This window comes from Oryctolagus cuniculus, chromosome X, assembly GCF_051225735.1.
Source record: "Oryctolagus cuniculus isolate XC-2025 breed Fujian yellow rabbit chromosome X, ASM5122573v1, whole genome shotgun sequence".
Lineage (NCBI taxonomy): Eukaryota > Metazoa > Chordata > Mammalia > Lagomorpha > Leporidae > Oryctolagus > Oryctolagus cuniculus.
The window spans coordinates 7,847,357-7,864,512 of NC_142888.1; the positions used below are offsets into that span (position 1 = coordinate 7,847,357).

A 17,156-nucleotide genomic window follows, 5' to 3' on the forward strand; every position below is an offset into this window, starting at 1 on the left:
CTTAGTGGTTAAGATGCCTCTTGGGACACCCACATCCCGTATTGGAGTGCTAGGTTCAAGTCCCAGCTCCACTCCTAATTCCTACTTCCTGATAATGTGCACCCTGGGAGGCAGCAGTTGATGGCTCAAGTGAATGCGTCCCTGCCACCCATGTGGGAGACTCAGATTGCGTTCCAGGCTCCTGGCGTTGGTCTTTGCCAGCCCCATCTGTTGTGGACATTGCAGGAGTGAACCAGCAGATGGGAGATCTTTGTATCTCTCAGTGTCCTTTTAAAACAAAACTGATTTTTTTTTTAAAAGCCAAGGCATCACTGTAGGGCAGTGGGATTCCATAAACAGGCAGGAAGGACCTCCTCACACTGCCCCGTCTTCTGATTAGGTGTCCACATCTCTTTTCTTCCAGTTCTCTCTACTGGCCTAAAGATCCTGGCAGCAAAGCCTCAGCATGGGGTTGGCTTCGCTGTTCAAATGCTTTCAAACAAGTCTTGCAGAAGATGTCCCTGCATAAGTTCACTTTAGACCTTACCATTTTAGATTTGAGTTAACAAAACTTTTTTGAGCTGCAAGGGAGTGGGGAGGAGAGTAGGAAAGTGATAGAGAACAGCCAAGCATTTGGTTTAACTGCTGGTGCTCAATTTGGAAGGAATTGGGGTCCTGACATAAGTCTGATTCATCTTGGAAAAGTGTCCCTTGGGGTACTGGCTCTTCCTGCTTGTTCTGTTTAACTAGCACATTGCAGTGCTCCTTCATGGTCTTCTACAATGCCTCTCTGAAGTACACAGCCTTTGCTTGTTTCTCCCAGACCCTTATTCAACCATTGAAATTAGTTGCTACTTTGCTTAGGATGGACCCATTTAGTTGCTACAGACAGGTTATTAGTCACAGCCTACAATGCTTTCCTTTGCCCCGCATAATCCTTTTCTAGCTAGACCATCAAATTATTCTCCTGGATAGAAATGGCTCCTTTTCCTTTAGCGGTGGGTAGAAGAGTGTTGTCTTAGGATAAGAAATGTTCCCAGAGCATGGAGTTGGGGTGAAAGAATCTCTTTCTCACCACATTGACCATTGTATAACTTCTCATTCAAGCCAATGTGGTCACAGAAAAAAAAATCTCATCTGAAGCTTCTTTGCTTTGACTCTGCATCTTTGGATATCTTCTTGTAGATGGAGGAATTGATTGAAGGTGTTCGCTGGGCCTTTATTGACATGCTGGAGAAAGAAAATGAATGGATGGATGCAGGGACAAAAAGGAAAGCCAAAGAAAAGGTAAGGATTCCTTTTGATTAGAAAATAGACTTTGGGTTTAATAGATTTTTATGCTTGACATTGACTGTGTAGTTGATTTTTATATTGACTGAGCTGTTGACTCTGAATGACCCCAGAGTTAGGTGTCTGCTTTTGGACGAATACATGGATTTCATCACCAGCAAGTAAGAGAAAATAAGATCTGACTGCTTCTTTCTCGAACTGCATTTTCTGACACCTTGTAATTCAGCCTTTCCTCCTCTCCTAATTGCGATCTGTAAGAGCACCATGGCTTGCTGCCTAGTGAATTTTGCCTTAAACTATCATTGGATACTGCAGAATGCAGAGCAATGGGGAGCCACGAGGAGCAGCTGGCAAATGAGCCCTCAAGACACAAAGAAGAAGAAAAACCCATATTGGCCATGTGTCCTTCTGCTCTGGGCGCGATGTATGCAAATGTCTTGGGGCAGATCCTTTCCTGTAACCACACAGATTGACTTCCCTCATGTTGCACAAATGACCTCACTGGCGTGGCTGTGAAACGCAGATCAGATTCATGATAGAGCGTTGTGTTGGAATTCAAAAGTCTTTCCTAACGGAAGTGGACATGGGCAGGGCCTTGTAAAGTTTTCTGAAACTGTGCAACAAGATAGGGAAATAAATGAATAAATACCAACTATGCTGTTTAAAAATAAAGAATGGGGTGTCCATCTTGAATTCCAGGTGCTCTGATGGAGCTAAGCTCAAGTGGGTAAGACACACCTGCTACATACCCCCTTAGTGGAGGCCACTCTGCTGCTAGGAGACTGTAATCAGGAGCATTTCTTTAGAGAGGTGTTTCTGAAACACCTTTATGCTGAGAGCGATCACCTAGAGTACCCCCGGGACGCTCTAGCTTTGTAGTCTCCTCCCCCCCCAAGCAAGATCTGGTCTATGGGTCTTGGGTGCACATTTGTGAATTTTAGCCAGTCTCTTGGGTGATTGCTCTCACTAGGTGGGCCCCGAGAAGGCTGCTTGGCATCATACTGAGTTACACTAAGCACAGAGACTTTTGCCTTTTGGTTAACAAACACAGAGGGCAACACTCTGGGAATGCCAAGCCTTGTTGAAATGAGAATGTGCAAGGATGTTTTCTAGAACTGTAATCCTCACGAGCTGGATAAACATTGCCTTAGATCTTTTTGTCAATAGATGTGAAAAGGCTGTTGAGTGTTGATACTGAAGGAAGAACTTGGGTGGTGGTGGGGGGGAGGAGTGTTGGAAGAAGACAAAGGGTAAGTTTGATTTTTTTTTCCCCCTCTCAAAAATCTGTCAGAGCTGTCTTAAGTCAAGGAAGGCACAAGCTGATGGAGGCACGAGCCCATGGGCTGTGATGGGAAGCTCTCCAGATGGTAGACGGAACTTTGGGCAGCAACATATTGCTGCCTTGTGAAGGCTTCAGTGATGTGCCGAGCTAGCCTGTGCTATCTGGAACAGTGTGTTGTGCACTAGGAAGGCAGACACTCAGCGTATCAGGGGCCTTCCTCTTAGCCTAACCCCTCAAGGGTTGCAGGGCTATGTGGATGAATTAGCACAGGGCCACCAGTGTGGAGGGTAGGGGCGAGTGTGTGTGTGTGTGTGGCAAATGCATGGCTACCAAAGTAGTGTTCAGGGAGCTGCAGTTAGTTCTCTGAGAAGACTGGATTGAGACAGCCCCAGGGCAATCTTGTGAGCTGCACAAGTGAGTGGGTGCTTTCCTGTTGGTCCATGGGCCCCGTGGGTCCTTCTTGTGGGAGGCTCCTCTCAATCCTTCTAATATTAGACGTGTTCCTGTTTGCTCTCTGAGTTGCTCTCCAGTCTTCTATTTTATTTCAATGAGCACTGTCAGTTTTTCTTCTAAAAGTACTCTTTGAACATGCTGCTTGCTTTGAGCTGAGTTCGACCTGCCAGGAGCTTTCCTAGTTCCTCGACAGGTACATATATCAAAGGCAATTGTCCTACTGGATCTCACCAACTTCCCTGAGTGTATCTTGTATTACGGAGTTCAGAGAGGTTCCTTTAATGAAAGGCAAGAAAGAGGGATGTTGCCCAAGAATTTCCAGCAGTCTGTGAGGCCGGTCTGGTCCTGGCCCCTGGAAGATGCAGATTTTCTCTAAATTAAATGAACCTGCAGTTCTGGAAGTAACCTCTGGGTGGAGCTCGTAGTACTCACAAAGAACCCTGCAAGCGGAAGGCTTGTCTGCAGCCTTCTGCGCTGAGGTTGTTTTTGAAAATTTATTTTTTTCTTGCCCTTTTTTCTCTGCTGTCCTCAATTTGATTGCCTTTTAATAGTCAACAAGAAAGGCGAGGCTCTGCTTTATAATGCCTTGGGTCTTACATGGAAATCTCTAACCATCTCAGGGCTTTGTGTTTCTGATACTGAGTAGCCCCTGCATTAAGAAAGGATTTGCTCGCATTTGAAGTGGAGGTGAATAATTCGCTTTCTCTTCCTGGTATGACTTGGCACTGTCTTTGGGCATGTGTTGCATGCAGTATATCACGCAGGCGGAAGATTTCTCATCAATAATAGTGCCCACAGTGGGCCAGTGCTGAGTCACTTGGCAACCCACTGGGAAAGCTGGGAAAATGTTCCGCTTTGTGGCAGGCAGAAGCTTTGCTTTCCCTCACCGTGGAGCCCTGGCCTGCAGCTAATTGAAGTGCCTCCTAAGAGCCGTCGACCTTGGTGTTGCATGCGACCTGCCTCTTGGACTGGGCAGGTCTTGGTCCCCGCAGTGGTCTGAGGCCTGACGCCTGGGCTTTTGTGGCAGTGTGACCGCATCTCCATATGGGAGCGTGTGCGTGTAGTTTAATCATGCTCCTCTCTGGGGGTGATCACTGCTTCAGTGAGAGTAAATTTGTTCCCTGCGTCTCTGCCCTTTCCTGCTCCCTGTCCTTATCGCTTAAGAGGCCATGGGTGGCCGTTGTGCTGTGAAACCGGTGATGGATGTTTCCAGTGGAAATGTGGTATCGTGAAATAAACACCAGTTTCTGTTTAGGGCTCTGTGAGCCCAGCAAGAATGTGCTCTCAGTGTAAACAAGCAGCAAAGGACAGGAGGCCTGCTATTTTTTCCCGTTGTCATAGCTATTGAGTGAGTGTTAGGCGATGCTAGCATGTTTTGAGGGGTGTCTTCGGGAGGATTTGCCCTTGGCGGAGCAGCAGAGGAGGATCTCAAGGTCACTACGCTGTGATTCCGAGGTCTGGCAGGAGAGGGACTCGGCACCACCTCAGCCACCCTGGCCAGCTCTGGGTCAGATAGGGAGGAGAAGCTTCCTGGGCTCAGCTCATCTCCAGCTGGATTCAATTTCGTAGCCAAAGGCTTCCTCCCTTCTGCAATATTTATCTGTGCTCTTTGCACCTAAGACCTAAGAGTGTTAGGACACACGTAGAGAAAAATACCAGGCTGAAACTCACAGGAAGGTAGCAGCCTAAGGAAGCTTAAGGGAGTGACCTTCACCTTGGCCACAGCAGGGGCACAGCACTCTGCGCACGGTGCCAACTCCACAGGTCTGTGACTGCCATGCATAGGCTTTGAGGGAGGTGGGAGAAGTGGAGAAGAGCGAGGTGTAGCTTGCCTCTTTGACTTTGCCTGTAAGCTCTGTGCTGAGTATTGGATTTCCCCCGGTATGCACTTGCTACCTGCACTGAGCACATCCTGAGCCCAGAGGTTCTCAAGGGGTGCTTCTCGAGGTGAGATCAGCCAGCAGGGAACTTGTTAGAGGTACAAATTCTCAGCCTCACCCTATCATCTGTGCTCCGGGGCTGGGGCCTGCGTTCCTTCCCGCCTCACTGGCCGCCTGTGTGCTTTCCAGATGCAGGCTCCTACAGTGTGCCCAAGAGCTTTCTCTCTCCTGTAGATCCTGCTTTGCCACCCATACCAAGGGCCTGACGTGTGAGGTTGTTACCACGCCTCCCGCAGCCTCCCTCAGTGGACAGTGGGTGGGAGTTGAGGTGGCCCTGTCCCAGCGCCCTCGTGCCTGCAGGCTGTGTCTCACTGGGCCCCCAGAGCTTCCCCAGTGGGCTTGAGCCACTTCTCCTCACTCTCACCCCTGGAGCATGTGTTTTGCCCGGGCTTCCTCGCCTTTAAGCCACAGTGCGGCGTGCTGTGTCTGCATGCTGGCCTTACTTCCGCAAACTCCATTGCAGGTATTTCCAACACGAAGTGCCAGGGGTGGGGTTCAGGCGTGCTCAGTGGCGATCGCTTTTCTGCAGGGCCTCACCCTCCTGGCACAGCACAGGAGCGCAGGGATGCAGGGACCTTGGGAGAAGTGTTAGTTAAGGTGCTGCAGACTCAGGAGCTGAGGGAGGAGGCCCAGGAGGCTACATGGAGGCCCCCATCTGCCCTTTCCTCTCTTCCCCTGTCCATCTCCAGGCACGATCCGTGCTTCCTCACCCGCCAGTCTCAACAACTCGGTGTCCAACTGTCCTTCGCACTTCTGCTGCACCATGTGCATTCATCTGAAATGGTTGTGCAGAAGAAAGGGCTGTTGTCATACAGTCGGCTGCCCTTCCCCATTACAGGGCCTGTGTATCTGCATCACTGCTCAAGAATGCAATCGCCCTGCTGCCTGAATCCACCCCTGGGCTTGCCAGAGACACTAGGGCACAAAACAGCATGGAGACCGCCCCCTCCAGCTCCCACGTGCCCGTCCTGAGCTTGCACCCACTCTCAGGCCCCGTCTCCCTGCCTCTGTGTCAGTCTCTTTTGCACACACACACAGACCAAGGGAATGGACTTCATTATACTGGTGTCGTCTTTCTCTCACTGGCTTGAACAGGGTGTCAAACACACAGGTTAGGAAGACACACTAGAGACAGCCTGCCTAGGGTCCAGCCAACGTGCACGGCTTATTAGCTGTGTGACCCTTTGGGGGATTTCTGGATGTCTCTCACCCTGAGTTTCTGCATCTGCACATGGGGAGATGTGTGCCTACCTCAGTGACCCGAGGACTAAAGGAGTCATTGCACCTACAGTACCTAGCAGAGCTCCCGGAGCAGGAAATGGGTGCTCCAAGCTGTCCACACCTGTTACCAGACAACTGTACTGTGGGATGAGGAGGCTTTGGCTGGAGCAGCCGGTGCCAGGGTGGCTGAGGGAGTGAGGCTCAGTTCGCATGTCTGTGTCATTCACTGGGGTTTGCTCTTGGTTAGGAAGGTGGGGAAGGGAAGTGGGTGGGCCTGGGAACCTATTACTCTCAGCTGCTGCAGGTGCAGCTCTGCCTGTGTGTCCCCCATCTCCCCAGGCGTGTGCAGCAGTGAGCCATCCCTGCTGGGGACGAGATGGTAGGGTGGTTGCTTTTCTCTGTGGATCTGGGATTTTCTGGGTTTGAGCCAATTCAGTATTGCCTTTGTGATATTTTGAACACCAAAGCCAATCTCTGGCAGACGTAGTTGTTTGCTGCTTACATGTACCGCAGGCATGTTATGCATGTCCTAGCCCCTCCCCTGCCACCTCCAAGTTTGGGATTGAGTAGAGTATGAAGTGGGGCCTGAGAATGTGCATTGCTGGCAAGTTCTCAGGTGATGGTGCTGTAGGGCTGGTGCCACATGAGGACTTTGAGTGAGCTCAGCTGAAAATTCCCGGACCCTGAGGCTGTGTTTCTAGAACTGGCTAACGCTTCTTAAGTGACCAGCTTGTCCCACCCCTTATGAGTCCTCGAGTCAGCCTGTCTCACAGGCGGGCGCCCCGAGTGATTGTGGGGTCCCTCAGAACTCAGCCAGGCCACTGACTGCATTGCTCCTCCCTCTGCAAAGAGCCTGTCTTCAGAGAGATGCAAAGGCTCCTTCCTGGTCACTTCCACATCTGGCCCTCATAACTATGCAGGATAAGTCTCTCACCTAAAAGCCCTGCCAGTGTTTGAAGATCTTCAAATGCTTTTCTGTTTCACATGAAACAACTCTAGTGTTCCTCATGTTAAATTAACAAACATTATATGCCAGACTAGATGTTCTGAACGCTTTACAAATATGAACTATGTCAATGCCATAATACCCAGGGGAGGTAGGTACAATTATTTCTTTTAATGGATGACAAAACTCAAGCACACAGAGAGCAAGCCAGGGTGCCCAAGGTCACCCAGCTCGCCCAGGGGAAGAGCTGGGACAGCATCCCTGGAAGTCTCATTTCACAAGGGGGTGTTTTTGGGAACCAGTGTTGTAGTGCAGCAGGTTAAACCACTGCTTGTGATCCTGACATTGCCTAAGAGTGTCAGTTGGAGTCCCAACTGCCACACTTCTGATCCAACTTCCTGCTAATACACTTGAGAAGGCAGTAGATGATAATTCAAGTACTTGGGTCCCCTGCTATCTATGTGGGAAACCTTGATGCAGTTCCTGACAACTCCTGGCTTTGGCCTGGCCCAAACCTGGCAGTTGTGGCCGTCTGGGGAGTGAACCAGCAAATGGAAGACCTCTTTCTTATTCTGTCACTCTTTGAAATCTTTCAGTCAATTCGCAATGCCAGTGGGTCACAAAATGTGGTCCTCAGATCAGAAGCACTGGTGCATTATGTGGGAAATGCAGGTTCTTGGCCCCACCTGAGATATGTAGAATCAGAAACTATGGGAGGGGCCCCAGGAATTTGCATTTTAATAAGGCCTCCAGGTGACTGTGATGGGCTGAGTGTGAGAGCCAGGGCTGAACATTGTGCTCCTGATGGCTCATCCTGTTGGCTGCTTTCCAGTTTAACATCTTTTGTTTTTAAATTTTTAATAGCTCAAGCTCAAGCAGAACATGATATTCTAGGGGTAGTTCAACTCACACAGCACAGTGAGAATATTATTACTGCCTTTGTTTTGCATACAAATTATATTAAAATATCCAAAGTTTGTATTATGGCCATCTTTTCCCCTCAGCCAAGTCACTGTTGGCTCATAACAAATTTGTACTGAGTTAATTTCTAGGTTTGACTTTTTATTTCCATAGGAACTGCTGTTAAGCACTGTTGCTCCAGTCTTAAACTTGGCATTTTTGTTTTTAAAAAACCTTCATCCCAGAACTTCATGTTTATTCCTATTGGAATTCATTTAGTTGTTTGGGCTCATGGCTGTAGATCAAAAACTATTTCTGGATCTTCTGCATGTTTATTATTTTTAATAAAATTCTATGCTCATTAAAGAAACTCTGGAAAATAAAGTACACAGGTAGAAGGAATAATGTCATTGCTAGTTCCATCACCCATACATAATTATTGCTAACATTTGTTTAATACTTTTTCCCCACGTTATGTAAGCTATAGAAGGCATTCTTGGATGCTGCTGTGTATATCAATTTGATTCTTTCCTTTTTCTCTTAACATAATGTAAGCATTTCTCCTATTAATATTTTTTTTGTAAAAGAATATTCACTATTATCAGATATAGTTGTACGGCAGATTAAACATTTCTCTCATTGAGTATTTAGGTTGTGCTATTATAAATACTGCTGTAATGAGCATTTCTTGTGAAATGTTTTTCCTCAAGTCTAGGATTAATTCCTTAGAATGACATCTCATATGACCTTTAAAAATCTCAAATCTGTCATTCATGGTGTCAGTTACTGCTTCTACCTCTTTTCTGAGAATTTGATATGTTTTCTTTGTGGCTTTATTATTTTTCTGGGTTATTAATGAGCATACTCACAAAATGGAACTGGAATTGGCCCATTTACTCATCCTTTAGAGACACACATCTAGATTGGTCTATCGAACAAAAATATTTATGGAGAAGCTGCTCTGTGAGTAGGTCTTTTGTTAGAGACTAATCAATTCATCAGCCAATAGCTTTTCAGTACAGTTCTCCTTTGAACACACTCCAGGCAATTCTCATCCAGTTTGTCCCTGCAAGAAAATCATGGGTGTTTAGCAATGTTTAATATCCAATTGCATTGTACTTAGGACATTCCTTGACTTATCAATCTCTTGTTCTATAAACAAAGTAAAAATATGAGCAAATGAGCAAACTTTCTGTGAGTGCCCATTCTTTCTAAGATTCTATGTTTTCCTAAGTAGAGATTACATCAATCTGTGGGTCTAGCTATCTATCCAGATATCCAAACCAGAGCTCTCACTCTTCCTCCCCACCTGCCTGTAAGCAAATGTCTTTTTTTCCTTCCAAACACCTGTCAAATCTTTCTCAACCTTTTTTCTTATTTTTAAAAATTGAAATCAAGTCCACATAGCATAAAAAAACCTATTTTAAAATGAACAATTCAGTGGCATTTAGTACATTCTTTAAAGCAGTCACTTTAAAACGTATGTATTTGAAAGGCAGAGTTCCAGACCCCCCCCCCCCACACACACAGTGAGACTGAGAGAGACCTATCATCTACTGGTCCATTTCCTAATTGACTGCAACAGCCAGGGCTTGGCCAGGCTGAAGCCAGGAGCCAGGAACTTCAACCGAGTCTCCTATATGGGTGGCAGAGCCCGAAGGACTTGGACCATTTTCTGCTACCTTTTCAGGTACATTAGCCAAACACTAGCTATGGGGCCTTAGGCAAATGACACTTTTTGGAGGCCTTAACTTTACCCTCATAAGAAATGGAAATAAATATACCATTATTTTACTGATTGGGGAGACCAAACATGTAATGGTTGGACGATTAACATGGCAGAGAGGGGGCCGGTGCTGTGGCGTAGCGGGTAAAGCCACCGCCTGCAGTGCTGGCGTTCCATATGGGCACTGGTTCAAGACCCGAATGCTCCACTCCCCATCCAGTTCCCTGCTATGGCCTGGGAAAGCAGTAGAAGATGGCCCAGATCCTTGGGCCCCTGCACCCGCGTGGGAAACCTGGAAGAAGCTCCTGGCTCCTGGCTTCAGATTGGCGCAGCTCTGGCTGTTGTGGCCATCTGGGGAGTGAACCAGGAAAACCTCCCTCCCCCGCCCCCTCCCCCTCCCCCTCCCCCTCTGGGTGCTCATGACTATGGGAGGCTTGTTCGTCAGGAATGTGAAAACACCAAGACTGTGTGGGAAGGCACAGGGTGTGGCTGGGACTCTGGGCAGTCACTGTGGGAGGCTGCACATGCTTAGTGCTCCCTGGTTACCTGGTGAGGGACATTGCTGGGGAATCAGAGTTGACATTGAGGGCTGCACAAATCCTTTGTGTGGTCCTTGTGGCAGAGCAGAAGAATAATATAATCACTGGGGCTAGTGCCCAGGCACTGGTCTTCTTTGAGGAGAAAATGAGCTGAGTCTACAGCAACAGAAAAACCTCACCTCTGATTAAAAAAAAAAAAAAAAAGATTTATAACGCCCAACCTGGATGTCACCTTAACACTCCCTTCACCCTGGAGCACTGAACAGAGCTCCCTGGCCACAACTACCACATGCCTCTAGGTATTCCCTGAAAGCAGACACTCTACTAATCCACACAGACATAGTCCAAAATTAAAACCCACCATAGCAAACAAAAAAAAAAAAAAAGGAAGAAACCAATGAATATCTACACAAATGCTGAATAATAAATGCACCAATTCAAGAAACAAGAATAAGAGACACAACATGCCCCCAAAAGAGCATAACACTTTAAAACTAGACTGTGAAGATGGAAAATTTGAAGAAATGCCAGAAATGGAATTCAAAAATTGATCATAAGATTACATAAAAGTAATAAGCAAATGCACAAACTAATGAAATCCGTACATGATATGAAAGAAAATTTCTCCCATGAAATTGAGATCTTAAAGAAAAAGTAAAATCTTGGAAATGAAGAATTAATAGAACAAATAAAAAATGCAGTGGAAAGCCTTAACAACAGAATTGGAGAAGCAGAAGAAAGAATATCTGACTTAAAAGACAGATCTCAGGAAATTATACAGTGGTGTGAAAAGTTGAATGGTTGCATGGTTTTGTCATAGTGCACATATCACATGGACTTCTTGAAGTATCCTCATATTAGTTGGCACGTTCATGTTTCTCATGTTTCCTCTTCTTTCCTACTCATCAAATAATGTTAATGCTCCATTGTCAGTATCCTAAAACTGGAGACAAAAAGGTGATGTTAGTTACATAACTTTCTGTGAGGTAGGTACAAAATGGAAATTGATTACCTTAAACCTGTTTAATATTTAAAAAAATTTAGAAATTAATAAATAATCTTATCATTATGATCAATTATGAACTGAAACTGATCATTGGACTAGTGAGATGGCATTGGCACTTGCCACCTTGATGGGATTGAATTGGAATCCCCTGGCACGTTTCTAACTGGATTTGGACTGGCTCAGCCCCAACTGTTGCAGCCATTTGTGGAATCAAACAGTGGATGGAAGATCTCTGTCTCTTCTTCTGACTCTTTCAGATAAATAAATCTCTTAAAAATTAAAATAAAACTTAGCAGAGATTGCTTAAAAATTAAAGAACATAGGATATAATTTTAAATGTAAAGATGCATTGTAGCAAGTGTATAATTTCTGGGCTTGGAAATGGCACAGTGCAATAGTAACTCAAGAACCTGCACTCTGAAAATATTAATTTTAAAAACTTAAATATTTTGATTTCCGGCAAGATGGCGGAATAGGAAGGGAGCACACTGATAGTCTGGGGAGAGATAGTTTAATAAAAGTGGAGATACTGCAGATTCAAGGAAGAGTAGGGGAGGAAACAGCAGAAGAAACTCTTCCGGAACGCGTGACTCACAGCGGACCTGCGTGGAGAGCGTGGGAGCCCACAGTTCGGGACATCAGCGGCAGACTCAACACACCAGCGCTGGAACGCGAGGTGAGCCGAACCTCAATAGCCCGAGACACCGGCAGGCAAGCGGAGAGAGGAGACTAGAGGGAACGACCCCCGGGGGGGGAAGTTCACAAGGCTAACTGGAAGAGAGAGAGAGAGAGAAAAAAGGGTGACTAGTACGGACACGGGTTTCTCTCTCTCCGCTCACCTCTCAAGGGCGAGCAAGACAAAGAGCAGGCGCCATCTTGGACATACGTCATAAGCAGAGCGACCTCAGGTCTGCACCGGCCCTGAGCCTAGCAGAAAAACCCGACTCTGGGTGGGGCGAATTAACAGGAGATTAGGAGCTAGTAAATTTGTGGTGCTACTGAACTGAGACTGTGAAAAAAGAGACGGTGGGGGAGAGAACTCACGGAATTCACGTGAGCACTCTCCAGAGACGCTACAATTCCGTAACTTTGGCAACCCAGTGGGAGGCTGAAGGAGAATTTGAGCCCACTCTGAGGGCCGAACAGATTCCCTGTGGGGATCTTGGGAAAGAGCTTCCGATCTCTGGCTCCTGTGGGTATATCATTTGCCTGCTAACTACCTCCAACTTCGTTCAGCTGTGCGGAATTACTTCCCTTTTGAATCAAAATAAAAAAGAGAGAGAGAGGTTTACCACGCCTAACCTGGGAGTGTCACCTTTGGCACACCAAACAGAGCTCTCAGGCCACACCCATCTCAAGCCCTAAGGCTCCATCAAAAACAGATAGTCCACTTAATCTAGAGTCATAGTATAACAAGAAAAAGCACCACAGTGAAGAAACCAAATATCTCCAATATGCCAAATAACAAACGCAAAAACCGAGGTAATAAAAACAAGGAAGTCACCATGACGCCATCAAATGAAAAAGACACCCCAATTCAAGATTATGAAGATGATGACATAGAAGAAATGCAAGAAGCAGATCTCAAAAAATTGATAAGAACATTAAGAAGTTCTCAAAAACAAATTCTGGAACTACACAAATCCTTAATGGACAAGATAGAAAATCTCTCTCGTGAAAATGAAATATTAAGGAGGAATCAAAATGAAACGAAACAACTAGTACAACAGGAAACTGTGATAGTGACTGAAGTGAAGAATTCAATAGATCAAATGAAAAACACAATAGAGAGCCTTACAAACAGAATGGGTGAAGCAGAAGAGAGAATATCGGACTTAGAAGACAGAGAACAGGAAAGGATACAGTCAGACCAAAGAAAAGAAGAGGAAATTAGAAATCTGAAACATATTGTCGGGAATCTTCAGGATACTATTAAAAAACCCAACATTCGGGTTCTAGGAGTTCCTGAAGGCATGGAGAGGGAGAAAGGATTAGAAGGCCTTTTTAGTGAGATATTAGCAGAAAATTTCCCAGGTTTGGAGAAGGACAGAGAAATCCTAGTACAGGAAGCCCACAGAACCCCTAATAAACACGACCAAAAGAGATCGTCACCACGACACGTTGTAATTAAACTCTCCACAGTGAAACATAAAGAAAAGATCCTAAAATGTGCAAGAGAGAAACGTCAGATTACTCTCAGAGGATCTCCAATCAGACTCACAGCTGACTTCTCATCAGAAACTCTAAAAGCTAGGAGGGAATGGCGAGATATAGCCCAGGTACTAAGAGAGAACAACTGCCAGCCCAGAATATTATATCCTGCAAAGCTATCATTTGTGAATGAAGGTGAAATAAAGACTTTTCATTGCAAACAGAAATTGAAAGAATTTGTTGCCACTCGTCCAGCCCTGCAAAAGATGCTTAAAGATGTGTTACACACAGAAACACAGAAACACGGTCATCAATATGAAAGAAGGTAAAGGAAGGAAACCAAGGAAGGAAACCTCACAGCAAAAGATCACAGGGAATTCAAAGCATATATTAGAACTTGTCTTTGGCAAATGGCAGGGCAAAGTTACCACTTATCATTAGTCACTTTGAACGTGAATGGCCTGAACTGTCCAGTTAAAAGACACCGATTGGCTGATTGGGTTAAGGAACAAAACCCATCTATTTGCTGCTTACAAGAAACACATCTTTCCAACAAAGATCCATACAGACTGAAAGTGAAAGGCTGGAAAAAGATATACCATGCCAACAGAAATGAAAAAAGAGCGGGCGTAGCCATCTTAATATCGGACAACATAAACTTTACCACAAAAACTGTTAAGAGAGACAAAGAGGGACACTATATCATGATTAAGGGATCAATTCAACAGGAAGATATAACAATTATCAATGTATATGCACCTAACTACAGGGCACCAGTTTATCTAAAAGATTTATTAACGGACTTAAAGGGAGACTTAGACCCCAATACAGTAGTACTGGGGGACTTCAATACTCCACTCTCAGAAATAGACAGATCAATAGGACAGAAGATCAACAAGGATACAGTAGATTTAAACGACACTATAGCCCAAATGGATCTAACAGATATATACAGAACTTTCAATCCTACAGCTAAAGATTTTACATTCTTCTCAGCAGTACATGGAAGCTTCTCTAGGATTGACCACATACTAGGCCATAAAGCGAGTCTCAGCAAATTCAAAAGAATTAGAATCATACCATGCAGCTTCTCAGACCATAAAGGAATGAAGTTGGAAATTACCAACTCAGGAATCCCTAGAGCATACGCAAACACATGGAGATTGAACAACATGCTCCTGAATGAACAATGGGTCATAGAAGAAATCAAAAGAGAAATCAAAAACTTTCTGGAAGTAAATGAGGATAACAGCACAACATACCAAAACTTATGGGACACAGCAAAAGCAGTGTTAAGAGGAAAGTTTATATCAATAGGTGCCTACATCAAGAAATTGGAAAGACACCAAATAGATGAGCTTTCAATTCACCTCAAGGATCTAGAAAACCTACAGCAAATCAGACCCAAATCTAGTAGGAGAAGAGAAATAATTAAAATCAGAGAAGAAATCAACAGGATTGAATCAAGAAAAACATTACAAAAAATCAGCCAAACGAAGAGCTGGTTTTTTGAAAAAATAAACAAAATTGACACCCCATTGGCCCAACTAACTAAAAAAAGAAGAGAAAAGACCCAAATCAATAAAATCAGAGATGAAAAAGGAAATGTAACAACAGACACCACAGAAATAAAAAGAATCATCAGAAATTACTACAAGGACTTGTATGCCAGCAAACAGGGAAACCTATCAGAAATGGATAGATTCCTGGACACATGCAACCTGCCTAAATTGAACCAGGAAGACATCGAAAACCTAAACAGACCCATAACTGAGACAGAAATTGAAACAGTAATAAAGGCCCTCCCAACAAAGAAAAGCCCAGGACCAGATGGATTCACTGCTGAATTCTACCAGACGTTTAAAGAAGAACTAACTCCAATTCTTCTCAAACTATTCAGAACAATCGAAGAAGAGGGAGTCCTCCCAAATTCTTTCTATGAAGCCAGCATCACCTTAATTCCTAAGCCGGAAAAAGATGCAGCACTGAAAGAGAATTACAGACCAATATCCCTGATGAACATAGATGCAAAAATCCTCAATAAAATTCTCGCCAATAGAATGCAACAACACATCAGAAAGATCATCCACCCAGACCAAGTGGGATTCATCCCTGGTATGCAGGGATGGTTTAATGTGCGCAAGACAATCAATGTGATACACCACATTAATAGACTGCAGAAGAAAAACCATATGATTATCTCAATAGATGCCGAGAAAGCATTTGATAAAATACAACACCCGTTCATGATGAAAACTCTAAGCAAACTGGGTTTGGAAGGAACATTCCTCAATACAATCAAAGCAATCTATGAAAAACCCACAGCCAACATCCTATTGAATGGGGAAAAGTTGGAAGCATTTCCACTGAGATCTGGAACCAGACAGGGATGCCCACTCTCACCACTGCTATTCAATATAGTTCTGGAGGTTCTAGCCAGAGCTATTAGGCAAGAAAAAGAAATTAAAGGGATACAAATTGGGAAGGAAGAGCTCAAACTATCCCTCTTTGCAGATGACATGATTCTTTATTTAGAGGACCCAAAGAACTCTACTAAGAGACTATTGGAACTCATAGAAGAGTTTGGCAAAGTAGCAGGGTATAAAATCAATGCACCAAAATCAACAGCCTTTGTATACACAGACAATGCCATGGCTGAGGAAGAACTTCTAAGATCAATCCCATTCACAATAGCTACAAAAACAATCAAATACCTTGGAATAAACTTAACCAAAGACGTTAAAGATCTCTACGATGAAAATTACAAAACCTTAAAGAAAGAAATAGAAGAGGATACCAAGAAATGGAAAAATCTTCCATGCTCATGGATTGGAAGAATCAATATCATCAAAATGTCCATTCTCCCAAAAGCAATTTACAGATTCAATGCAATACCAATCAAGATACCGAAGACCTTCTTCTCAGATCTGGAAAAAATGGTGCTGAAATTTATATGGAGGCACAAGAGACCTCGAATAGCTAAAGCAATCTTGTACAACAAAAACAAAGCCGGAGGCATCACAATACCAGATTTCAGGACATACTACAGGGCAGTTGTAATTAAAACAGCATGGTACTGGTACAGAAACAGATGGATAGACCAATGGAACAGAATTGAAACACCAGAAATCAACCCAAACATCTACAGCCAACTTATATTTGATCAAGGATCTAAAACTAATTCCTGGAGCAAGGACAGTCTATTCAATAAATGGTGCTGGGAAAATTGGATTTCCACGTGCAGAATCATGAAGCAAGACCCCTACCTTACACCTTACACAAAAATCCACTCCACATGGATTAGAGACCTAAATCTACGACCTGACACCATCAAGTTACTAGAGAACATTGGAGAAACCCTTCAAGATATTGGCACAGGCAAAGAATTTCTGGAAAAGACCCGGGAGGCACAGGCAGTCAAAGCCAAAATGAACAATTGGGATTGCATCAAATTGAGAAGTTTCTGTACTGCAAAAGAAACAGTGAGGAGAGTGAAAAGACAACCGACAGAATGGGAAAAAATATTTGCAAACTATGCAACAGACAAAGGGTTAATAACCAGAATCTACAAAGAGATCAAGAAACTCCACAAAAACAAAACCAACAACCCACTTAAGAGATGGTCCAAGGACCTCAATAGACATTTTTCAAAAGAGGAAATCCAAATGGCCAACAGGCACATGAAAAAATGTTCAAGGTCATTAGCAATCAGGGAAATGCAAA

At 44.4% G+C, this 17,156-nt stretch overlaps 1 protein-coding gene across 5 annotated transcripts in view; it reads left to right on the top strand.

The window, feature by feature from the left end:
* Window positions 1-17,156, top strand: part of PHEX (phosphate regulating endopeptidase X-linked) — a 233,611-nt gene that overhangs the window by 91,751 nt on the left and 124,704 nt on the right. For 4 of the 5 annotated variants that reach the window (XM_002719974.6, XM_089324703.1, XM_089324704.1 and 1 more), the window contains one exon: window positions 1,165-1,266. In XM_002719974.6, the coding sequence (XP_002720020.1) occupies window positions 1,165-1,266 (102 nt within the window). Of the gene's footprint in view, window positions 1-1,164; window positions 1,267-1,382; window positions 1,945-17,156 lie in introns of those variants that run through there. The other variant, XM_089324706.1, reaches the window with a different exon arrangement.